This window comes from Lipomyces tetrasporus (genome assembly GCF_029532465.1).
Source record: "Lipomyces tetrasporus strain NRRL Y-64009 chromosome Unknown POJ06scaffold_1, whole genome shotgun sequence".
Lineage (NCBI taxonomy): Eukaryota > Fungi > Ascomycota > Lipomycetes > Lipomycetales > Lipomycetaceae > Lipomyces > Lipomyces tetrasporus.
In genome coordinates, this window is record NW_026611596.1 from 1,604,803 (window position 1) to 1,629,049 (window position 24,247).

At 48.2% G+C, this 24,247-nt stretch overlaps 10 protein-coding genes and 1 non-coding gene across 11 annotated transcripts; 6 read left to right on the forward strand and 5 right to left on the reverse strand.

The window, feature by feature from the left end:
• Positions 1 to 383: 383 nt before the first annotated feature.
• Positions 384 to 2,203, forward strand: POJ06DRAFT_279592 (major facilitator superfamily domain-containing protein; the record flags this gene model as incomplete). Its single annotated transcript, XM_056189827.1, has 4 exons — positions 384 to 447; positions 483 to 648; positions 710 to 974; positions 1,028 to 2,203. 4 exons carry the CDS (start codon positions 384 to 386, stop codon positions 2,201 to 2,203), a joined length of 1,671 nt encoding a protein of 556 aa, XP_056047444.1.
• A 931-nt stretch (positions 2,204 to 3,134) lies between these two features.
• On the forward strand, positions 3,135 to 6,308 carry POJ06DRAFT_243324 (zinc dependent phospholipase C-domain-containing protein). The gene is made up of 2 exons (XM_056186340.1): positions 3,135 to 3,375; positions 3,445 to 6,308. The coding sequence occupies exons 1-2, from the start codon at positions 3,302 to 3,304 to the stop codon at positions 6,038 to 6,040; spliced, it is 2,670 nt and encodes an 889-aa protein (XP_056047445.1). The 5' UTR covers positions 3,135 to 3,301; the 3' UTR covers positions 6,041 to 6,308.
• Positions 6,309 to 6,356: 48 nt separating this feature from the next.
• Positions 6,357 to 6,447, reverse strand: POJ06DRAFT_t6. Its single transcript has one exon. It is a non-coding gene; the product is annotated as a tRNA-Asp (tRNA).
• Positions 6,448 to 6,750: 303 nt separating this feature from the next.
• POJ06DRAFT_243326 (phosphatidylinositol N-acetylglucosaminyltransferase) lies at positions 6,751 to 8,056 on the forward strand. Its single transcript, XM_056186341.1, has 2 exons — positions 6,751 to 7,793; positions 7,846 to 8,056. Exons 1-2 carry the CDS (start codon positions 7,236 to 7,238, stop codon positions 7,963 to 7,965), a joined length of 678 nt encoding a protein of 225 aa, XP_056047446.1. The 5' UTR covers positions 6,751 to 7,235; the 3' UTR covers positions 7,966 to 8,056.
• Positions 8,057 to 11,565, reverse strand: POJ06DRAFT_243329 (uncharacterized protein). The gene is made up of 5 exons (XM_056186342.1): positions 11,415 to 11,565; positions 11,271 to 11,327; positions 11,198 to 11,212; positions 11,032 to 11,136; positions 8,057 to 10,971 (listed from the first exon to the last, which is right to left on the reverse strand). Exons 1-5 carry the CDS (start codon positions 11,433 to 11,435, stop codon positions 8,248 to 8,250), a joined length of 2,922 nt encoding a protein of 973 aa, XP_056047447.1. The 5' UTR covers positions 11,436 to 11,565; the 3' UTR covers positions 8,057 to 8,247.
• A 411-nt stretch (positions 11,566 to 11,976) lies between these two features.
• POJ06DRAFT_190774 (S-adenosylmethionine decarboxylase) lies at positions 11,977 to 13,278 on the reverse strand (the record flags this gene model as incomplete). The annotated part of the gene is made up of 2 exons (XM_056184815.1): positions 11,977 to 13,100; positions 13,152 to 13,278. 2 exons carry the CDS (start codon positions 13,276 to 13,278, stop codon positions 11,977 to 11,979), a joined length of 1,251 nt encoding a protein of 416 aa, XP_056047448.1.
• A 646-nt stretch (positions 13,279 to 13,924) lies between these two features.
• POJ06DRAFT_10731 (cyclophilin-like domain-containing protein) lies at positions 13,925 to 15,489 on the forward strand. Its single transcript, XM_056184002.1, has 4 exons — positions 13,925 to 14,140; positions 14,214 to 14,341; positions 14,465 to 14,592; positions 14,649 to 15,489. The coding sequence occupies exons 1-4, from the start codon at positions 14,040 to 14,042 to the stop codon at positions 15,372 to 15,374; spliced, it is 1,083 nt and encodes a 360-aa protein (XP_056047449.1). The 5' UTR covers positions 13,925 to 14,039; the 3' UTR covers positions 15,375 to 15,489.
• Positions 15,471 to 16,610, reverse strand: POJ06DRAFT_10726 (uncharacterized protein). Its single transcript, XM_056184000.1, has one exon. The coding sequence runs from the start codon at positions 16,454 to 16,456 to the stop codon at positions 15,605 to 15,607; it is 852 nt and encodes a 283-aa protein (XP_056047450.1). The 5' UTR covers positions 16,457 to 16,610; the 3' UTR covers positions 15,471 to 15,604.
• On the forward strand, positions 16,558 to 18,281 carry POJ06DRAFT_272646 (P-loop containing nucleoside triphosphate hydrolase protein). Its single transcript, XM_056189571.1, has 3 exons — positions 16,558 to 17,040; positions 17,100 to 17,163; positions 17,215 to 18,281. Exons 1-3 carry the CDS (start codon positions 16,782 to 16,784, stop codon positions 17,972 to 17,974), a joined length of 1,083 nt encoding a protein of 360 aa, XP_056047451.1. The 5' UTR covers positions 16,558 to 16,781; the 3' UTR covers positions 17,975 to 18,281.
• On the forward strand, positions 18,188 to 21,951 carry POJ06DRAFT_10728 (uncharacterized protein). The gene is made up of 2 exons (XM_056184001.1): positions 18,188 to 20,094; positions 20,143 to 21,951. Exons 1-2 carry the CDS (start codon positions 18,401 to 18,403, stop codon positions 21,866 to 21,868), a joined length of 3,420 nt encoding a protein of 1,139 aa, XP_056047452.1. The 5' UTR covers positions 18,188 to 18,400; the 3' UTR covers positions 21,869 to 21,951.
• A 3-nt stretch (positions 21,952 to 21,954) lies between these two features.
• On the reverse strand, positions 21,955 to 24,027 carry POJ06DRAFT_243337 (mitochondrial ribosomal protein subunit-domain-containing protein). The gene has a single exon (XM_056186343.1). The coding sequence runs from the start codon at positions 23,772 to 23,774 to the stop codon at positions 22,035 to 22,037; it is 1,740 nt and encodes a 579-aa protein (XP_056047453.1). The 5' UTR covers positions 23,775 to 24,027; the 3' UTR covers positions 21,955 to 22,034.
• Between the last annotated feature and the right edge of the window lie 220 nt (positions 24,028 to 24,247).

Here is a 24,247-nt window from a genome sequence, read left to right on the forward strand (position 1 = left end):
TGAATTTATCGCTAGTAGTGCACTTACCCCTCTTATCAGTCATGATATAGGAAGGGCGCTCATTATACCCGAATACGACGAACTGCGCCCACCTATTGGCGGGATAGTCCAGAACCGCGTGCACGCACCAACTTGTAAACATGCGACGAGCGGCCCATGTTTCCGTTCCATTTTCTTTCGGTTTGTTAATGGCACTTATTTATCCGCTCGTCTAGTAGTTAGCCACAGTATACATATACCTACGGAAATCGTACCGAAATTGTCGGCTGAATTCATTTGGCGAGAACCGCCGTTTACGCCGATAAGCTGAATAACCCGAATATATACGGTTCAGCTGCGCAAGTATTTATAGACAACAGCAGTTCGTTGCCCGACAATTGGATATGACGGCAGATCCTGAAAAGCAACCCCTCGCGTCTGCTTCTGGGGCCGAGATTGAAGAATTGGGTACACTTTGAAGGACATCTTTGGGAAAGGTTAAGCTGACTCAGTGGCGACAGATTATGGCTCTCTCTCGTCGATACATAGTAGGGAACGGGAAGGACTTATCAAGGCAGTGTCACATGTAGCTGATGAAGAGGCGGCCGCTGGCTCAAGCAAACTGTACGCTGCATATGGAGAACTGCAGGCATTGTTGGATGAAGGACCGTATGTATTCCATTTGGATATGATCGGAAATGAAGCTCGCTTCTGATATGCCTCTGTATAGGTCAGCGTGGACGCCGGACGAAGAGAGACGTGTGCGAATGAAGACTGACTTTCGCGTATTGACGTGGGCTTGCGTTATGATCTTCAGCTTACAGATCAATAGAATGAACATCGTGAATGTTCTGACTACGGATATCTTCACTGATCTGGATATGCAGCCAAATGACTACAATTTGGGCCAATCGCTATTTGTGACCTGCTTTCTTCTTTTTGAAATTCCTACTCAGATTGTGACGACTATTATTGGACCCGAGATTTGGATCCCTGTATGTGATTGAATATTCTCCTCGGTACATAACTGTGAGCTAATCGTTATCAGACAATGATGACTTTGTGGGGTACTGTCGGATTTTTGCAGACGTTCATTAGCGATAAGAGAACCTACCTCGTCACGAGAGCCTTTTTGGGCGTGTGTCAAGGTGGCTTCATTCCTGGCTTAGTTCTTTACGTAACATCGTTCTACAAGGCCAATGAGATGTCTGTCCGGTTGTCGGCTATATGGACCACGAACCACATGACTAATGTCGTGTCCGCGTTGCTTGCGTCCGCAATTTTCGAGCTTGACGGTCGTTGGGGGTGGCGTAACTGGCAGTGGCTGTTCTTCCTCGAAGGACTTGCGACAATGGCTATCGGTATCTTGACGTATTTCATGATGGCTTCGTTCCGACGGCCTATCATTTCGACAGTGTTTACCGCCCGTGAACAGGCCATTCTGCGCGCTCGTGTAATCTTGGATGATTCTTCGAAAGCAAAGGCCCTGGAGCGAAATAGGTCCGCGACCATGACCAAGTTCGGCATTAAGGAGATCTGGTCCACGGTCACCGACAAATACCTGGCACCTGTTTTCATTCTTGGAATGCTCGGGTTCGTGCCTTCGGTCGCATCCTATTTGTTTATCACGATTATTCTCAGGAACTTAGGATACAGTACTCAAGAATCCAATTTTCTCTCCATTCCAGCGAACACGCTTCTCTGTATCGGAATGGTCACTGCGGCTCACTTCGCGGACAAATACCGCCGCCGGTGGCCGATGCCTATAATCGCGATGATCTGGCTGTTTCCGTTCCTCGTCACCGAGCTAGTCCTCCCTGATGACGCAGAGCGTTGGGTCCGGGTCTTATGCCTTACATGCATAGTTGGATTCCCGTACTATACGCCCGTTCTTATGTCATGGATCTCGGCCAACAGCAACGATCAGCACAAACGCGCTCTTGCGGTAGCGATATACAATGTTAGTGTTCAGCTGGGCAACATCATATCCGCCAATATGTACCGTGCAGACGATGCACCATTTTACAGGCGCGGCAATTCGATATTGATTGGCATTCTATTTTTCAATATTGGCATGGCATTGTTCGTCAGATGGTTCTTTTCGCGAGAGAACAGGAGAAGAGACGAGAAGTGGGCTCGAATGACTGAGCTTGAAAAGATTCATTATTCTGCGACGACGGCTGATGTTGCAAATCAGCGGTTGGATTTCAGATTGCATATGTGATCATAAGCAAAGCTGTTTGCGACGAAACCCGACGACAATTTCCAAGATATCAATGGGCATAGTGAACGGTGAATTTACAGTACTTATTAGAATTATATTGATTTTGCCAGAATTATATGGATTTTGCCCTAGAACCGATGCGGGGTGTGTGTGTGTGTGTGTGTGTGTGTCTGTCTTGCCTTTATTCCTTGGCCATGATAAACGTGATCATCGTACGTTGATGAGGGTAAAGTTAATGACGATGCTGTGGAGGATTTTCATTGTGCATATTTGTTCAACGGTAGGGGCTCCGGTTTATCGAGGTTGTCAGGATGTTAAGAGTAGCGGATGGGTTGACGGGCTTCATTTACTTGGTGTTGTTTGTTTCTTTTAATTTGGTCGTAGAAATTGGGTTGGTTAATAGGGGAGGGTGGGAGATGGGCTCACATAGAGACGTTCGATAGGTACGCATTCCGGTTCCTGTACTATAGTTAGTGTACGCTTAATTACATTACTATTGTGTGTTCGTGTTCGGAATGTTCGCGACGAGGATCGCCGGGCCGGAACCGAGCGGCGGAGCTGCATTGCGCCTGCGTCATCATACAGCCATTTCGGTGAGAGGGGCTAATTCATGCACTCGCTTCTAAACGAATCCAGATGTCCCGGTGTACCTAAGCCCAATGGCATTCAGTAACTATTTTCGACAATGGGGCCCCCTACTTCTAAATCTATTATCTGCGAGCTATTAAGCTGCACGGGATGACGGAGATACTAACTGGCGTAATTCGTATTTTAACTGGTTCTTTTTCCGCCATCGTGATTGGCCATATCGAATCCAAGGTACATGAGAGGCGCGGAGGCGAAATAGACTGTCTGGTGCGTGCGCAGCGAAGTCATGTTCTTAATTGGGCGCAGCGTGAGCTCTTTCGAGTCTCGGGTCATCCCACGTCAACTGAGCAGCATTATCCTGCTGCTGCGACTACAAATATTCTCTCTGGCTGCATTACGCAGTTAGGAACTTCACATTTTATCTGGACTGTCCCCGCTGTTCTTGAGTGATCATCAGCAGTCCTTTGCCCGTTGATCTCATTGCCATTCATGAGTGTGTAAGCTTGCAATATGCGATTAGTACGCGTGTTTTTGGTGATTCTGGGCTTGGATCTGTTCCACCATGTGGACAGTTGCGGTATCGGGTGAGCACTATCTTACGCAAACTTGGCTCTCGGTATTGTTGTCGACACCACAGCTAACTCTGTTCTCAGCGTCCATGTTCAGATCTTGTCAAGAATACGCGGGAATCTCACGCCAGATGCGAGTACGCATTCTTCTTTCGCAATTCCTGGTGCTTTCTTTCCAGACGCCTTCTATAGTTGTATGAGCCAGTCAGCCTCCGCAGAAGTAGCACACTGGCCCCCGTTTCTGAAAGCAGCCGCACAGTATTATCGCAAAACGTATGACTCTGGGAAGGATCAGGCAGGTATTGGCCTGCGAACATTCTTGTTCGGTGTCCTAACCCACCAAATTGCTGATGTCAGCTGGCACTCACTCGGTGTCGACCAGGGACTACTTATGGCGATGGCTATACGTGAATTCAACGGGGACTACACAACTGCACACAGCACGCTTGATACAGGTGGTGATATCATAATGATGGAACGCTTACTTCGGACGTCTCCGAATTTGGAGTGGTTAACACAACGGTGGTCTATTCCGTCAAAAGATATTCTTGAAATATATTCCAGCATGGGCATAGGTATAAGTCGCGCTGCTCTCGAATATTGCATGGCGCGAGGAGTTGCTGCACTTGGTGCCGAAATTAATATTGCACACTCGATGTACGATTCATATGCGAAGAAATCAGCATTACTTGTCGACAGTCTCGAGGATTATTTTTTAGGTGGAATTCAAGAAGTTACGTCTTCAATAGTTAAGTGCCTAAACAATTTCGAGTCATGGCTCGACAACGGAACCCCACTCGATGCGTGGGAATTATGTCCTGTGTTTTCTGGTAGAGCGCCAGGCACGCGACACTACGTAGAGGACAATCCGGGTTATGTGTCAGTAGAAGAAGCTCTTGAACCTTACATTGAGAATATACTGCCGACGTTGACAACAACGGTGTCTGCTGATGGGGCTACGACGCATATCGACTTTCCGCCACTTATCGCTCCTGAACAACCTATTGCAGACTATTTTGCGCTGCAAGCGCAGACCGTGATGCAGCATTCACGACCAATCATTCTCACGACTGGTATAACTGAGTCACTTTTTGGCTCATCGTTTGCCATAGGAAGCTTCCGGGGCGAATCCGTCGGTCCTTGTGTGGCAATAGGTGCGCCGTTTGAGACGACAACGGAGACAGGTTCGCGTGATGGCGCCGTCTACGTCATACCCCTGTCGGATCTAGATTCAATGTTCATGACCTCCACCGGTGCTAGCGAGCTTGATTTTCGTGCTTCCGAATACAGACTGCCTCTGCCCCCTCTTGATGGCGTTTATACTGCAAGACCTGCGCCTGTCAATTTCACTCTACCTCGTCAGTTTGGTGCTTCAATATCTGCTATCACACTCCTTAATTCGACTTTACTCGCAGTCACGTCTCCGGGAACTTCAACGATTGATATTTTCGTCGGCGCATCGCATCTCATGACCGTCCTTCCTCCGTCAGAAGGGACAACAACGATGTATGGTGCCAAGGGACGAAAGCTGTTTGGGACGGACCTTCACGTGCAGGATATTGACCGCGACGGTTATCCAGATTTGGTTGTATCTGCTCCTCATAGTGATCTGTCGTCATCGACACGAGAACAAGGCGAAATTATGGTTCTATCCGGTAAAGAAATTGAGACGGCGATTACTCAAGGCCTCCCTTCAGTCGCTATGGATCTCGTCCGCCTGTCGCGCCTCATCAGACCAGTCCACGGTCAGTCGGTGCAAGCAAGCGCTGATTTTGAGCTATTCGGCTCCCGTATCGAGTTCAGCGAGCGGCCGGATGAAATGGATACTGAGGCCAATGAAATTGCATATATTGGAGCCGCTGGATCTGGGGCAGTGTATGCTTTTGATGCCGTATCTGGAGAGCCGTTGTTTGCCTTACTTGCAACGCTCGCAAAGTCGCCTTCGAGTACTGGCTTTGGCGGGGGCGTGCTACTCACCGGACGCATCAAGGATTTGGGTGAATGGGTTTTAATAGGTTCTCCAAATGAATCTCTCTTGGACTGGAACTCGAAGCGAGGACAAGACCAGCAGAATGAGAGTGCAGATGATGGTATGAATCAAGAGCGAACAGCTGCGGATACTTGGCAGTCTGGTGTATGCTACCTCTATCTTGTCCGAAAGCGAAGCGGGGCTACGATGGTGACGCCAAAATTACTGGCATATATTGTCGCAGACACGGACAGTGCGCGATTTGGGAAATTCGGATATACTGGTACTAAGTTTCATCGTGCCAGTTCAAATTCAACTACGGCGCCGAGAGAGAGCAACACAGTATTTATATCTTCTCCGTTTGCAGAAAGCGGCGTGGGGGCAGTGTGGAGAATTGATATCCAGGATTTACTTTTCACCATGCTTAACCATGAGACCCTCGGCCGTGCCGATGAGTTGGACCAACAGGCAGTACCCGTTATTCGTGTAAGATCTATGGTCCAAGGTAGCCCTATGAACAGACAAGTTGAATCATGGTTCGGCAAATCAATCGCTGCTGTCGCGACAACAAACTCAGTTAGTGGAGGTAATGGCCAGATGGCTTATTTATTCGTCGGCATGCCATACCTCGGTTTTGGTGATATGGGCACTACTAACGCTGTTGGTAATCAACTAACCGGAGGCGTGGGTGTCTATTCTATTTCTTACTAAGGCTGTCATTAGCCTTCGTCCGGTGATCGTAGTTATAGGGGGCAGGCTTAATAGGTTCAGGCTTGGCGTTTTATATGGAATTGGAAGGTTTATATAGTCATCTTCATGATGGGTTTTAGACAGGACTTGTTAAAGAGGAACTTGCGCGCATTTGATGGAATATAGCTGGACTTTATCGACAAATTTGTTGCAACATGAGTGTAATAATTTACGTTATTGTTACATCAAGCTTGACTAAACTCGATCGATTAAAAAGTACAACTCAAGGGCTTTTATTTTAGCAAGAACGACTTTTTCATCGAATACAAAAATTAATCTCGGCAACGGGGAATTGAACCCCGGTCCCCCGCGCGCTGATAAACAATTTACCTGACAGGCGGAAATTCTAGCCACTAAACTATTGCCGATTAAGTTAAAAAACTTACTCCAAGTTCTAGCTTTTCAACTTTTGGCAATAAACCTAACCCTGAAAATGACACACCTTTTTTTTCCTTGCGTGGTTTTATTGTTCTTTCATGTACTTAGAGATCGGCTCTTGGTTTGGGCCCTTCGGTATACTCTTATGTTCATATTCATTCGTTTTTCCGGCCCGTGGGGTGCTATTGTCGCTCGTTGTTTCGTTGGTTTTCGGGCTTGGCGTATATATATATACATGTCAATAACTTAGTTACTAGAAGAGCACTTTCTAAAAAAAAATATTGTTAACTAACTTTTTGTCCCGTTTTTCTTCGCCAGTACATTCATGTAAAATAGCTTGTAAAATACGCTGGCTTATAAACAAAAAAAATTCGAATATTAAGAAAAAGAAACTTTTTAGCAAGCATTTCAATCAAAAAAAAATGATTAGTTAACCTACAATCCATCCTCAGTTTGCGCATAAGCGATATTTTCAACTCTCAGTTATGGCTATAAAGCGTGAGAAGCTCATCGATGACATGCCATGGTTGTATGACTGTAAGTCAACCTTCTACAGTTAGGTACGAACGTTAACTGCCGCCGAAGGTTTACGGAAACAGAGTTACTTGCGGCCGATGAGTAGGTGAGATGTATGTATGACATGCCACGAAGGTATGCATGTAAATTGTCAGCTGCACGCCATATGTTGCTGCAGTGGCTTACACGAAGAATCGCGTACGTACATATGATACCAACTTCCGACTACGGCAACGGATAACACGTCCAATTTTCACGAATAATGTCGCCAGCTACGGCGACTATTGTTACTTCCACCGGTCTTACAGTACGACGCACGACACCGACCGCAACTGCAGTTAAATATGCGATTTCAAATAAACCGACGCGTCGCACATTTCAATCGTCCCTTCGAATTGGGTTCAGAGGATTATGTGTTCTCGTTTTCCTTTTCGTACTGCTGCACAGGGCGATCCCGCTGTCGACAACATTGCCGCTGCCATGGACACAATTTACAATCAGCATCGACCGTAAAGTTTCAGTATCCACGCCTAGTAGCATATTTAGTATCTCACTTGATATTGCTCTTATTTTTGCGGCATTGCTCTTGGGAGTTTCTTTTCTTCCGAGGGAATATACGGAAGAATCAATGTTGGTAATGCACGACTTTGGAATCCAAGTATCGTCGACAGGCACAACGAGATTATCCCGGACTTCGCAGTTTATTCCGTTGGAATTAATACAAGACGTTGTCCTGCATGAAGGGTTCACAGGGTTTAGCGTGATCTATTTTTTGGCTGTAGTGGTCAAGGGCCGTAGCCGATTATTGGTCGTATTCCCAGTAAGTCCTCGTCTAACACCTTGCTTCTCACTCAATGACATTAATTAGATAGAATTTACTGCCAAAGCGGGAAATATTAGAGGAGATATGGCGTGATATTCGGTCACGTATGCATCAACGCTCTGTCTCTCTTTCGGTAGGGTCAAATCCATATGTCGATGAATCGACATAGTATATTGTGGAATTCTACCACAATATATGCATCTGCGAAGCGTGTATCTTTTTGCACTATTGTGCGCTAGGGTTGACCTGGTAGATTTGGCATGATTCTATTACTTGCATTACTCTATCGTTACGTCGGTGTCATCATATTATACAAGAAAGCCCTCGCTGCACTCATACAGTCAATTCGTTCCACGCCCATTACCATATCTACATAAGCAATCACAGATCATGCAAAGTCCAAAACAAACTCCTGTAACCCTAGCGCCGTTTGAAACGATGGTTAAACGCATTACTTGACCTCTTCATCCAAAATGCGGCGCAACCGATTATAGTTCTGTAGTAACAGTATATTCGCTCCTTTCGATACTTTCATGATTCGTCCAGTTGACGCATCGATTGAAGGCGACGATGTATCACCTTCAGAATTGGCAATAACTTCACGTTCCCATTCTACCACGTCCTTAAGATACCCTTTCTCAATATATAGGAACTTAAACACGCCGTCGAACTCTGGGATATGGTTCTGTACTGCAAACAATACAAATCCTCTGGCCAGTACGAACGCCCGCTCGGAATACAATTCTGCGTTGACAACAGCTGTTCCTGTTCCCTGAACAGCATCATATCCGGCCTCATTATAATATGGCGTGCTATTCAATACCAGCGATTGTAAACTGACAAGCAACTGTAATATTGAGCTCGTCTGCGGATTCCATTTCTCAGATGTCTGTTCACCTGGCCACGTGCCCAATAGTGACAGGCAAATATTCCCGTCTTCATAGAGATTGGGATTCACTCTGCCAACACCGTTGGTATTCCATGAGTGAAAGAAGCAGTCTGGAGGTTCCGAAGGAAAATTCGAAGTAATGTGGATGTCGAACATGAAGGGCGCCATTTCGTATGGCGTACCACGCGGACCCATTATCAGAGCACGGAAGAGATCTAGTCGATTGGTGTACGATCGTACATAAATACCTTCCGGGAGTGAACTGCTAAGAATCTTCCGCTCACGGGCAAGACGGCGGTGGTTCAGCTTTGAAGGCGAGTGGTTTGAAAAATGATGACTTTCGTCAGGATCGCTGTCTAGAATAAGGAATTGTGCTGGATCTGGCGAAATTGTCTGCTCTGACAGTGAAGACACCTGGCGAACATACGGCGGCGGAATCGGATCAGTCGCAGGTGCAGTAGTCTCTGCTACCACAATTGTCTTCACCTCAGTATCTGGTCCGCCGTCCGTTTTGGACTCGTCCACAGGTTGCTCCTCATCTGCGTCGTTCTCCACTCCAGCATCGGTACTTTCTGATTCGTCTTCATCCACCCAAGAAGAATCGTCATCATCTTCATTGCTTTGTCGTAACGTCCGATTATCCGGTACCATTAATCTCCTCAACGATTGACCATTGTCCGCTGCCAAAATATCTTCGTTATCGTCGTAGTCGTCATCCATGCTATCGTCAGAATCCTCCAACCCTTGATCCTCCTCATATTCATAGTCGTCGTCGTTTTCCTCGTCATCATCATCTTCTTCAGGCGCCCCTATAAGCAGGTTCGCGGGAAGGTTCACCTCGTTAACTGGGTCAGAGAATCCTAACCGGACAACGACGGAACCATCAAGATTCAAACACGCGATTTGTCCATACCAGTCGCAAGTTAAAGGTAAATTCTCGGACGAGGCCATGGCACTGGTGTTGCCGCTGAGAGGAGATGCAGGTGTCCCATGCCCCGACCGTAGTGGCAGGAACGACCGCGCGAGCTGCGTAAGCTGATGGTTGCCTTGTTGCAAAATTGCACGAGCAAGAGAGGACATGATTCCGCCAGAATCCTGCTCATGCGCCGCCATTTGAGTATTCCTATCACTAGAGAAGTACGGAGCATGTGGTAAATACACAAAGTCGCCAAGACCGTAACTTATAAGTGGATGCGGGACAAGCTCATAGAAGCTGACATCCTCAATTTTGTCCGAGATATTTTCCTGAGTAAGATTATCCGTATCCTTGAACCACCGCACTTTGGCCGTCCGCTCTTTGGCATCGACTTGCTGTGCGACACCTATTTGAGTGTAATCGAGGTCGATGTCGTACGCATCCGCCGTTTTTTTGGTCATATCTTTCCGGCCCACATATTCACCCGGCCAGATATCATGATCGTCAACTAGAAGGTACGGTACAAGATCAACCGCATCTTCAATACTCGTTGTAAGGTCCTGCCAGAGTACCTTAAGTTTCGTATGCGTCGCAGTCACTACAAGTGTGTTGACATCAAATCCACCATACCGCTCCCGACCAAGTTTAGTCATGTCGTACTTAGTATATGCGGCAACACCATCTTTGAATATAACTCGATCGCCAACTGTCCAGTTCGCACCATCCATCTTGTCTGAAAATACTTTTAAATTCACGAACTCCTCGTCTTCGGTCTCGAAATAGTCTTCCGTCCCATCTGGTAACCACCTCACACTGATGCCTTGCACTTCAGATCGAAGAACGGTGCCAAGAGGTGGGATGTGAAGATCAAATGCGCCATATATCCACTGCCCTCTTCTAATGTTTTCGCGATCCGTGGAGACAGTCTGATGAGGAAACACCACTTCCGTCGTCTCGGAAATCAGTGCTGGGGCAATACCTCCGACAGGAGCTACTCGAGACGCGGTATCGGGCACTACCACATGCAGGTCATGAGCATCATCGACCCAAACGATACCGCCATTACGTAGCTGGACTGCAGCCCTATACGCCGTTGCTACAATTTCGCCAACCCTATATGGACTGTCGCTAACAAACTGGCCCTGCTCTGGAAATAGATATAGCTGAACTTCGTTACCGGGGACACCATGTATAACTTTATTCGTGAGCGTGTGCTGTAACGAGACCGTCATTGATACATCAACTACTGTGCCAGATTGGGCATCTAGAGACGAGCGCTTGCAAACGTCGCCAACGGAAAATGAACGGTCGACCAAACGCAAAGCAGAGTCGGGAATAACACGCCGACCGAGTGTTTCCGCCACAATTGTCTATGACATTATCTCAATAAGATGCGTCAAAATTAGATAGAATGAAACCTGCCGACGTACCCATCCGCGAGGTGGCAATCCCAATTTGAAATAATGATCGGCAATCTCTGGCGGCCCGTCTAGGATTTCTTCATCGTATTTGTTGTTTATGTAATCTCTAACAGTCTGTCACAACCATATTCCATTAGTATCGCTCGCCTTCCATGCCATGCGCTGCCAAGCTTACATCATGCCAGGTTTTCTAATCACATTAGTATCTACATCCGCTTAACGCCATTGTCAAGCTTAAAATGACATACCTCAACTATTCCTATATTATTCGCATTGTCTGTATACACTGTGTCCTCTGTATAAAACTGCCCAAATAGTGTGTCAGCATATCTGCACGAGAGATGTAGCTATAGCGCGATGGATGCTTCTTGAGCGCAACCCAACAAACTTACCAGATGGCTGTTCGTCGTCATTTGTCCCCCTCTTCGATGCAAATAAGTCTGACCGCTGTCCTCACGCAGTGAGTATACAAGCTGAACTAAATCCGAAGATTTGAGCCGTTGTCCCTTTCGGCTGGACTTCGCATGGACGTTACGTTGCGGCAATGGCAGGGTGCAGGTTCGTCAAACGTACACTTCCCGTTTGGGCGGAACCGGTAACTTTACAAACCGGGTAACTCAGGTAGAAAAAACTGCCGGCGGCATGCAATCAGTTGTTAATCTCATTCACTTCTTGACGGGAATAGATGTAGGCTGGTCAAGAATAGGCTGTCATTTTGAGAGGCAATGGAAAAGCTGGCCATTGTCACGGTATGAGTTACAATTACATTCATTGAAGTATGTAGACTGTTCAAGTCACTATGGATATTACGATAATTGCCTTCCAATGGCGCTCCACAAAATCACTTTGGTCGACCGACCTCAGTAAAGGGAAAAGTAACAGAATAATAAAAGAGCCATATACCTATGCAACACCACTTAAGCAGACGAATCGATAACGGACAAGATAACTACATCACGCCTCCGTCTTCTCAAACGCCAAAAACACCAAATCATATTCGTCCAACTCGTACACGATTCGATCGACTCTCGTGTACCCTGGGATCTCCGACGGAGGTAAGCCTTTCGTGCATGCGTTCACGAAGCTGTTCTTTGTGGCGCGAGTCTCAAACATTGTAACACTGAACTGGGACGGGACAAAAATACCGACCACATAGCTTACGACGTCGAGGGAGTTTATTCCAGCCACTGAAGAAGGTACGTTGGACTCGAAGGACGCGTAGGAGCAACCAGGCTCAGGAGTGACATGTACAGTAAAATAATTGTGTGTCGCATCAGTGACTCCGTTGGCGGAGTATCCGCAGGGCGAGAACGAGAACGAGTCAATGCGTGAGAACGGATACAAATTGGCTAGGCCACATTTGTTCGTGATTTCAGCACCTCCAACGTGTCCCGGATCGAGATCTTCGGACGAAGCCGAAGAATTGGAAGAGTCAGATGCAGTCTCCGGAAGAGTTCGGTCATTGTAGAACTGAGCCGCCTTCTCCTGGTCAAGACCGGTCATAATGATCTCCAAGGTCTCGTCTTCAAATCTTCCGTCCGCAATAACACTGTTAACAACCGAAGAATCGGCTTTGACTGAAGAAGTAGCATCGCGTTTCGCAGAGTACAGATACCAGTGATGATCGGAGTTCATTCGACCAACCATGTAGGCAGATCCATTCGAGAAATGTGCGTCAAGATATTTCACTTCATCTTTCCACGATCTATGGGGGTGCTTCTGCCGATCAGGGAACATGAAGTTTTTGCGCGAGTAAAATACTCTCCAAGGCTCCATTCCTGCGGGATAACCGGTCTGTGTACGAGCAATATCAAGCAGTCGAGGAAGGCCTGCCAATAACGTCGTCGTCCCGCAAGTTTTGAGGATCAGCTTGTGCGGAAACACAAACATGGACGATTCAGAAAGTAGGTAAGCGTCCATTTCCGCAGTTCCGATGAACGACAAGACTTTGCAATGAACAAGGCGAAGCATGTCTTCCCACATTTCACGCGGCACTGATTTAAGTCCATCGCGCTCCATGGAAGGAGGTAAATGGTACCTATCGGGCGCAAACCAAACTTCAAGGAGCTTTTCCGGGCCTGCAACGAGTGAGCACGTGAGCAATCAATGCAAGTATGACATTGTCGTACCTTCAAAAGCTTTAGTAGAGTCAAGTGTCACAGACGCCTCGCGATTGACAGTGTACGTGTTTTCATCATTGTGAACTGGAACGCGGCTGTGTTCGTCGCTGATGGAGACGGAAGTCGGAGATACCATTGTTGGAGATGTTTGCCAGATGAGATATACGGAGATATGAACTCCTCAATGAGTTTCATGCAATGTGGGACACCAGCCTTTCTAAACGAAGTGCTGCCTGAGAGTGTGAGATGGCTGGCGACAGCGACCGGAATACGGACAGGGGCCCGGAACTGAAGGCTTGCGATCAGACGAGGTGAGCTCGCAGAATTTGCAAGCGACAACTTCTTAGGGGATAGCGAATATTATCTGGGTCTAGATGTGCGATATCGTTAGCATACTACCAAATTATTTAACACGGACAGTCAGCGACAACCTACTTTGGTGGGCAGGGAAAGCGCCGCAAAAGCTCTTTGTCCATACAGGCTGAGAGCGTGATGGCAGGCGTCACAAAGAGAAGGTTAATCTGGACAGTCTGTCAGCGCAGGTGGAAGCAACTGACAGTCTCTAACTGCTTATAAATCGCTTTTCCGACTGGCGCTATAGCAAATAGGACGTTGGAGCTGTTTTCGACGAACGATGGGTAATCTGGCTGGCAGGGAAGCGTGAGAAAATGTTCGTTCTGCCGGCGACTGTCAAATTCTGCGTTCCTGGCTGAGCCACAGACGTAACTCGAGCCACACATGGCGGTGCTGCTCATCATTGGCATCTTCCCAGTTAACGCCGTCTAGCTGTCTGATGGTTATCCAGTTTCTGTACCATTTCTGACTTCTTATGACACTATTACTATTCGCTAGTTTTTTTTTTTGTCTAAAAGTGCTTCGTCACTCTTGCCGACATTAATGCCTCTCCCTCGCGTTTACTTGGACGTCGTGTCGCCTGCAGTAACCGGCAGAATCATCATCGAGCTCTTCGCCAAAGATGTCCCCAAAACGTGCGAAAAGTGAGATCCCATACGTAGAACTTTATTAGTTTTTTCTTGCTTGTAACGTCGCTAATGTACTTTTGCCCTGCAGCTTTCGGTGTCTTTGCACAGGAGAACGCGGTTCGGAACTATGCTACAAAGATAGCATGTTCCACCGGGTGATCGCTGACCCAGATTTTATGGTGCAAGGTGGTGACATTACCAATGGAGACGGTACCGGTATGATATGCTGTTTGATAGCGTGCTGCACATAGTGAGCATAACTGGTCATTTTATCGTCTGGATAGTAGATTTTGTGGAGCTCGCTCACTTTCTGCTCTGTACCAAGCTAATCGCAAACAGGAGGTCTCTCAATATACGGCGAAACGTTCGCGGACGAAAATATTGACTGGCATCGAATTGATGCGAGGGGTCTTGTGTGTATGGCGAATCGTGGTCCTGATACCAACTCAAGTCAGTTTTTCATTACTGTAAGACTTCTAGAGAGGCGGCTTGGTCAATTACCGCTAACTTTGGGCCCTTGTAGCTCGTACCGTGTCCGGAACTGGACGGCAAACATGTTGTATTTGGACGTGTAATTCCTGAAAGTATTCATGTCCTGGATATGTTTGCAAGTGTTACTACTGATCCGGAGAACGACGATCGACCTCTCCCCGATAATGAACCGCGGATCGTCCAGTGCGGCGAGTTGGTATTCAAAAAGAAGAAGAAATCCATGGGGAATGCTGCTATCTCTGAGGAAAAACTGGATCGACAAGCTGAGGTTAGAGAAGACGTAATTTTACGGAAGTCTCGAGTGACCCCCAGCCGATACAGCGATGAGGAAAACGTCGATAGTAGCGGGCACCAAGAAAAGGCACCTCGTAGTCCGATCGATAGTCGAGGCAGATCTGGCCTGAGAAATAGTGCCAGTCCAAGACGGCAGTCCAAATCACGATCTCGATCGCCTGCCAAGGATCCTCAGGTTGTGCCTAAGAATCCGTTGATGAGAGCGCATGGACGGCATAGAGAATTCAAGGATGATGGCTATCGGGAGATTGGTTATGATGGAGCCTATGGTAGAAGCTACGACAGAAGCTCTGACAGAAGCTATGGCAGGCCGTATGAACGACGACACAATGGCAGAAGCGAAGGACGGTACGAAAGGTATGACGATGATCTATTACGACATGATGGCCGTCTGGAAAGTGGTGAATCTAGTCGATCAAAGGTGAAATACAAAGGCAGGGGAACAATGAAGTTTATGGAGTAATAACATCTCAATTTGGTTTCGTTTATTGCCTGCTGGATGCCTTGAGCGAGCTAATATTCAATTGCATTGTTGTGTTTCGGACTTGCATTCCCTTGGAGTTGTGTGGGTATATTGCTGTGATGTATTATACGTGTATCATATTCTATGAATGACGATACGAACGCAATTTATTGGCATGCCCTTTCGACTCGTGGTGTATGCAAAATATAGTACAATGAGGTATCAGACATTTAGGCCTGTCTTATTTTCTTTAACGATTCGATTAGTCCTAAGTATCCTTCTCTCGCCTCTTGCTTAAGGAACTCTGCAGAAGCTCTAACATTAGGGTATTCTTGCTGTTTGTCAAACGTCGAAATACTCGGCGGCGCTGGACTTCGGCCGGCAGCAGGAGTAGACGCACCAGAGTCAAACCCAACACTGAACGTAGTTGACGTTGCTCCGCCTTCACTCCTAGTGACTGTATCCTGTACAAGCTTTCGTAGCTTGCCAACGAATTCAGACTTGGAAGCAAATTCGTGCGTCCCTTTCCAAACTTCTACTATCTTTCCTAGACTCTCAACTTCATCATTCGCAAGTTTAAATTTCCCTTGGGCGAGCATCGCCCGTATCTTCTCCTCGGTCTCGCCACCGCCTGCCCGTATGTCGGCGTCGATCTTTTTTGCCTCCATGAACGTGTCGAGAACCTTTTCTAACCTACTCCGAACAAGCTCTAGCATCTCAAGTCTCTGCATAGCAAGACTTTTATGAGCAACCTCATTGACCTGTGGCACTAAATCGTTCGTAATCGATGTATCAAGCTGTTCCACGTCACCTGCGAGTAATTCTACTTCGTACTTTAGCCGATTCGCAGATGAGAGCATGTCTGTGACTACTCGCTCTAATTTGACGATTAGCTCCTGGGTAGCATGGTCAAGAGACGAAAGAAGACCAACTGCCTCGGTGTGAATCTGCGGAAGTGCTGTTGGCGGCTTGTATGACGGCAGAGTGGAATTGAGATATGCCTGTGGTGTGAGAGATGGATTGGAGAATGTTTCGAGTAGTTTGTTGGTGGTAATGCTTGCAGTAGAAGTGGATGACGACATCGTTGATATTGTTATGTAGCGAATTCGCTATGATTGATGCAGATTGGAAGTCGTGAGAGGTTCAACTGAAGGTCGCGCGCGAGCTTGCGCTTGTAAGACTTATGGAGAACGGGGAGCCGGCCGGCAAGTAAGCCGCTCTCACTCTCGGGAGCAGTGCGGCGTTCGACCACAACCTTGTGGCTCATTAGTTCGTTGCCCACATGCTTTGGCGCACAGTCAAGTTGCACTATACATAGGAAGGCCCACGCTGAATCAGTTCTTTTCTTTCTTGCTCTGATCACTATTCATTCGCTACTGTGCCAAGTACTGGCATGCAAGTGCACAGATGTCACAATCAAGGCAAGACTGGCGGATAAACTTCGCAATATCGTTAGTCGCGACAGTAATCTCAGGATTCTTCATTGACCGCACTCTACGACACCTATTGGGTCCTACTTCGAGCACTAAATCACCTGCCGCTCAAGATGCAGTACGGAGGTTTAAAGCAAGAAACCCAGACGTCGATTTAGATCACTTGAACGAGCATGAATTGCTGATAATGGCCGAAGTGATTGCACCCGAAGACATAAACGTCAGGTTTGAAGGTTCGTTGGTTGTCTCCTTCACTAGAAGCTCAATGAGACAGATGCTAACCCACCCATAGACATTGGGGGACTGGAAGAGATCATTGGCGATTTGAGAGAGAGTGTCCTTTATCCCCTTACAATGTACGTTGGCGTGCCGTATTATAGTAGAATATTGCGGATTGACATGGATAGGCCCTCATTCTTCACGAACAACTCACCACTTCTTCAGGCCCCTACAGGCGTGCTTCTCTACGGTCCACCGGGCTGTGGCAAGACAATGCTTGCCAAGGCTCTGGCGTCAGAGAGCTCTGCAACTTTCATAAACATCAAGATCTCGGCCATCCTCGACAAATGGTTTGGCGAATCGAACAAAATTGTAGCTGCCATTTTCTCTTTGGCACAGAAGCTGCAGCCTTCAATTATTTTTATTGACGAGATTGATTCATTTTTACGTGAGCGCTCCAAATCAGACCACGAGGTCATGTCAATGCTCAAGGCCGAGTTTATGACACTCTGGGACGGTTTGACGACAGGGGGCAGAATCATGGTGCTGGGCGCTACAAATAGACCTAACGACATTGACTCTGCATTTCTACGACGGATGCCCAAGCGATTCTCGATTAAGTTGCCAAATCCCGAGCAACGACAACGAATCTTGAGGTTAATGCTGAAAGGCACCGAATTAGAAAAAGATTTCGATTTCGACGCTGTGATTGCGAAAATGGCGGGACTGAGCGGAAGTGACATTAAGGAGGCATGCAGAGATGCAGCTATGGTGCCTGCTAGAGAATATTTTCGGGATAATTATGTGGACGGAAAGCCGAAGGCAACCAACACCGACAGAAATATCAAGATGCGACCACTTCGGACGAATGACTTTTTTACAGGTTCGCATGCGGCGCACGACAAGGATAACCATCACACACAGTCAGTTGACGTATCGTTAGATTAAGCAGGCTCTTGCAGGTTGTCGTGGATGTTGATACGGGTTTCAACCTCCGATGGGAATTGTGGTACACAGTAGGTATTGCGCTGCTGTTCGAATTGCTCAATTTGGACTAGATTGGATAGATGGCTTAGGAACGTAGTTATTGTAAATAGGTATCATGTGCTATACGATATGTATGATAATACGTACGGAATAACTGCACAAGGCCATCAATAATATTTTCGGTGATGAGGGGTTTGCGTTGTAATGGTATTCGTCGTGGCATTTACGGCTTCAGGCGCGGCATGGCGCGACACAGATTATGACGACACATCCCGTACAAGCAGCGAGTCGAAGCACCACGCAAGCCGACATTAGAGTAAACAAGTCTAATCTACACTCCCCTCACCTTCTCCAACCCAGCGCAATTGAGAGTTGAAATACGTCACAATGGCTACTGCCACCCCACCGTTTAAGGCGAAGGCCATATACGAATACATATCCGACCATCCAGATGATTTATCGTTTCCAGTTTCGCAGATCATAACCGTTACTGCCGAAGAAGACGAGGAATGGTATGCTGGTAGATATTTTGATAACACGGGCGCCTTGCGGGAAGGAATGTTTCCTAGAAATTTCGTTGAGATTGTTGTCGAAGATGAAAGTCCAGCGATTCCGTCACATCCATCCCGGCCCCGCCAATCGCAAGTACCAACTGTAGGGCCTATGCAACCTGCTGCGGCTGTTCCGACCCCAGCAGCGATCACCGACTCAGAGCCGGAAGAGCAAGATCAACCCGTGTCGGAGCCAGTGGTAATGTCGGTGCCAGCTCAAACCAAGTCTGTGCCAGTGCTGGCGACTCCCGTCGCTGTGATTGCAACTGCTCCAGTATCCACTCAGTCCGAGTCGGTGCCTCAGGAGCCAGTTGAGCCAGCAGCAAAGAGCTCGTTTAGAGATCGGATTGCAGCGTTTAATGTCGCCAGCGCGACACCAGTTGCTCCCCAAGCGAAGCCGGCGGTCCAGTCATTTGTCAAGAAACCTTTTGTAGCACCCGCACCATCGGCGTATATTCCACCCGCTCCACAGGCTGCCCCTAAGACAACCTCTACGTCATATGAGCAGTCGACAAGCCCGAGAGCTAGTATTGACGATAACCGTGTGTATTCAGAAGAGTCACATACATCCCACGAGCCGATTATCACCGGCGGAACAAGTTTGAAAGATCGCATAGCCCTGTTGCAGCAGATGCAACTCGAACAGCAAGCTGCAAAGGCTGCGAAGGCGGCTAAGAAAAAGAAAGCCCATACTAAGCATCCTTCTCAACAGTTTGAGGATTTACCTCCAGAATCTACTGGTATAGGATCAGAGGCAGCAGAGCTCAGTGACGATTCTGCTCGCAAGAGCGTCGAGCATCGTCGAATCGACGAAGGGTTGGAGCCTTCACCTACATCGGAAGCGCCTCATCAAACACCAGAAGTGCCTACGATTCTTGAAGCATATCCGGACACAGAAGAACCACTTGTTACCAGAAATACTGACCTTAGCGAAGACACGGCAGGTGAGCAATCTGACGTGGAAGATAATATCGAAGCAGCTCCGCGAGGTATTCCACAAATTCCCATTCCAGATGCCGAAGTTCAGCCAGTGGAAGAAGCGGATGATGAGCAGGTACCGGAGGTAGAGGCGGACGAAGCGGACGAGGAGGAAGAAGAGGAGATTGATCCGGAAGTGGCCAGACGTATCGCCATTCGGGAACGTATGGCCAAAATGTCTGGCGGGATGGGTATGCCGTTTGCCATTCCTGGTGTCATGGGCATGCCTATGGGGGGGTTCCCGAAGTCGACGACGAAGAGGGCGCCCGAGCCATCCAAAGGGGAAGCAGATGAGGAGTACAGTCAGCATAGAGCTATTCCTATTTTGCCGATGGCTGTACCATTACCAGCCAGCCAAGAGGCTCACCAAGATGACGATGAACGAGAGGAAGAAGAATTAGAGCCTGAGCAGGGGCAAGAAACTCAAATACCCCAGCCTGAAGGGGAAGCTAAGGATTCACAGAAAGATGCCTTTGAAGAAGTACATCCTTCTGAAGTCTCCACTGAGATTGAACAGGAGATTGACAGTCCTGTTGTGTCGCTGAGTTATAGGTCGGTCCTTTCGGTTCTCTTTCGACAGATGTAAGCTGACAGCAATAGTCATGTTCCCATCGTTCCCATTGGAGCAGCGAAACCTGCGAGTACATCTGCGGTCGAAGAAGGCAATTTCACCAAGCAAGGATCACATCAAGAATTTTCGGATGAAGTTGAACAAGAATCTAACCGTTCAGTGCCGCCGGTGCCACATTCACCTCCACAGTCGCATCCGCAAGTGCCAACAATGCCACCAGTTCCAGGTTCGGCTCCACCAGCTCCCCGAAGCCCAACGTCTCGAGCGATTCCCCCGCCACTGCCGGGCTCACCATCTCTCGGGTCGGAGCGACCTCCAATACCGCAACTCCCACCGACTCCGTCTGCGTCGCACACGGCGCACCACCATCTTCCACCACCTCCACCACCACCAGCGGCTCCTCCCGTGTCTTATGCTCCACCACCTGTGTCGAGCATACCCCCGGTACCGCCCACGCATTCCGTCCCAGTACGCCGTTCTACGGAGATGTCGGACATAAGCTTTCACCGGGCGTCAACTGAATTTGCATCGTCTGAAAGTGATGAAGTGACCACGGGCTACGAAGCAGACGATGACACAGATTTGAATGTCAGCTCAACTCACGAGATCGATGCAGCGTACGCCTCGCATGTGAACTACACAACTGCAACTGAATCGTCTCCTGGCTCAGCGCCGCCTATTCCTACGTCGGGGCCCCCTGCACACGCCGCCCCACCGCCTCCACTGTCATACGCATTACCCCCGCCTCCTCCTCCGCCTGCGCACTACGCACCAGCTCCAACGTCTCCTGCGCAATATACCCCACATCCTCCACCACAGGTCTCTCCTCCGGTTCCGACGAGTCCGGGGCTGTCGGCTACGTATTTGGATCGCAGACCTTCGATCGAAGGCCATCGATCAATGGACCCACGTCGTTCCACCGATGTTCGCCGATCATTAGATCGTTCCCGCCTGTCTGTGGATGCCATGGGGCCAGGCACATATATGGCGAGTGACGTTGATCTTGCGGAGAAAACTGGGTGGTGGTCCGCTCCTGAGGCTGTGCCGCATTCAATTTTGAGCCGAAATCGTGATCTTAGCTTTGAAGTCGACGAGAGGTCGCATTCACGCCGCGGACGTGGTATTGTTACCCGCAAAATATACGTACTGTACTACGATTATTCACAGAGTGTGATCACTGTGCAGTTTGAACGTGAGAATCCGTCCCGGGTGAAATTCGAGCAGCGTCACGAACCACCGCCTCCTCCTCTCCGCCGAGATCAGCTAGAAAACGTTTATACGCGATTCGGCGCCAAGATCAAAGACTTTGCGGCTGAGAGCTTGGGCAAGAGTGTTGGGGATGGATCTGCCTTTGGCTTTGTGCGTGGTCTTATTGCGCGACTACCTGATGCACTCCAGAGTGCGGGTACACGAGCACATGGCGCGGTTGTGTACTCTAATCTTGCAAATGCATCAGTCACGCAGGTAGACGAGATCAAGGCCGGAGATATCATCTCCTTCCGCAATGGAAAGTTCCAGGGACATAAGGGTGGCTTGCATCAGAAATATTCCCTGGAAGTTGGTAAGCCGGATCATTGCGCAGTTGTACAGGAATGGGATGGGACGAAGAGGAAAGTCAAAGTTTTGGAACAATCTAAGGAAAAAGGTAAAGTCCGTGCTGAGAGTTATAGGCTCGGAGACTTAAAAAGCGGAGAAGTGATCGTTTTTAGAGTTGTTGGTAGAGATTACGTTGGATGGGAGGGAGATGATATGTGAATGACATTTTCACAATTTGATGTGGTACTTCCTTGTTCTAATCGATCAGCTTTTTTGCATTTTAGTTTCGTATGTATAAATCCGTACCCTTCATTAATAATTCACAATTTATATACACAAAGCGTCTATTACAATGTAAACCGTAGAAGTATACAAGTTATATGCCTTACAGGGTGTCCAACATGTCAAGCAACGTTCCATATAGTTCTTTCCCACTTTTGCCCTTATTTTTATTGACGGCAGGCTTCACAACTTCTGAGTACTCATTGCTGGCTCTTACCACATCGAACGATTGGGCTTGTGCCGGGGTCTCAGAAGCTTTCTTCTCCGGCGGTTGCCACGCCAGGGCGGCGCTCTTCAGGTATGCAGGCGTCGGCTCGACCCCGTTATATCCAGCGGGCGCATTAGAACGCATCACACGGATATGCACACCACCAGACGAATTCAATGTGGCGCTATTGACAATAAAGTCCCGCACCACGAATCTGCTGGCTGCTGTGAGCATGATGTCGCTTCGTCTGAATCGGCTCGACACGCCAACAAATCCATTAACGGCGACGAGCGAGGTGCCTTGAGAAACTTCTAGCTCACGACCCTGAGTAGTTCGTTCGAAATGCAGCTGTGTTAAAGTCCTGTACATACGACCAGAGAGAGAGTAGCTCAGACCACCTGTAGCCGCGACCTCGGCAATGCTGCGTCGTGTGTCTCGGTTGCTGATACCTAAGAATCTGAACACTGCCTCCCGAATCATATCGTATTCCTGTGGATTGTCACTGTGATGGATACCGAGTCTAGGATCCAATTCTCGCCTCAGATAGTTGTCGAACTGCTCCCGAAGCTGTGCGACTTCGCGAAGAAGCGCCTTGACTTGACTGCTCGATAATTCCGGCAAGTTAATCAAGGTCCGTCCGCTACCGAGAGCAGATCGACCGTCAGCCCGCTCGGTTGGGTGAGGATCGTAGTACAGAGCATTTAAGTATAGTCTGGGAGCTTTTTCTTCGCGTTCTATTGCGGCATCCTCGGAGGCATTCTTTGGCGAAATTGCCGGCTCCTTCGCATCAGTGACACGCGGCTCAGCTATCGCGGGCTCATTCTCACTAAGCCTGCTAGCGGTGCCTCCATTTAACAGAATATTCTCTCTCTCTGTAAGCTGGGCGATCATTCTCATGAAATGACTGTCATCCTTCGACTCGAGCTGTTTCTCAGCAGCTAGCTCACCAGAAACTGGTTGGGTTCCTTTGATCAGATTTAACGTATGATCTGAAGGATCCAAAACGGGCGCGATATGATCCCGCAGAGCGGCCAATTTTTGTGCTTCCTCTCCCTCTGCAACTTCAACTTTCTTTAATCTCAGTGCTTCTAGTCTTTGCCACTTGGCCTTATTCCTTCTGATCGTAGCTAATTCTTCTTCAAGAGTCCTTTCTTTGGGCTGGCTCCCTTGAGCCTCAGCTGGGTCTGACTGTTCCAGTTCTGCTTCGGGCTGCAGATCTGCCTTCAATTCCGTATCGCGTTGCATAGCCTTGTACTTTTCGTCAAAATAACTCCTGATCTTCTCTTTGTACTTCGCATCCTTCTCTTCCAACGTCAGGGCGAGTGGATTGGTGAGGACAGGCACCTTCAATTCCTCAAACCGCAGCCGTGCCTTGTAGTACTTCTCCGCCGGAGCAAAGCTAGCAAATCCTTCAGGCGTATCCAAACTATGCAGTACGACGCGGCGATTCTTGACCATACGACTACTAGGCAGCTGAGACTTGAGACCCCACTCGCCTCGCTCGAAAGACGAAGGTAGAGTCTCGATGATTTGATGAACAGGGAGGCGCCCGTCTACACTGAATGCAGTCAGTCGGCGAGGTAAGCTAAACAGCTTGCTGTGACGCAACAGTTCATCAAAACGGGCGGACTGCATGGTTAATCGTTGGCACTATATTGGCGAGGCCACTCTATGCTGGTACATATACTGACTCAATTCGCAGTGCGCAATTCGCGAGGTGCTCAATTCAATACCGGAGGCAGTAATCTGAGAAATTGCCGTGATGTGTCTATTGATCAATTACGTGCCGCCCCCTAACGAGTTGTCGTTTTTTTATTCGTGAGTGGGAGATGTGCCTGTTGGACGAAAATTGTCGGTCCCGCAATCCGGTCCATGATTGAGACTTTATGGTGGGTAAGGGTTGACCGTTGGAATCGCGTAGTTCCCGGGTCCAAATATGATACTGCAACTCTCTGGGGGGTGGGGGGGGGGGCAGCCGAGACGGCAATACGATGCAGGACAGGCATGCCAAAGTGAGCTATAGTATTGAATAATGGTTACATTAAAAGTATCACAAGTGCAGGGACGGATCAAGAGCCAGGATGAGTTCCAAACAGACTCATGCTAAT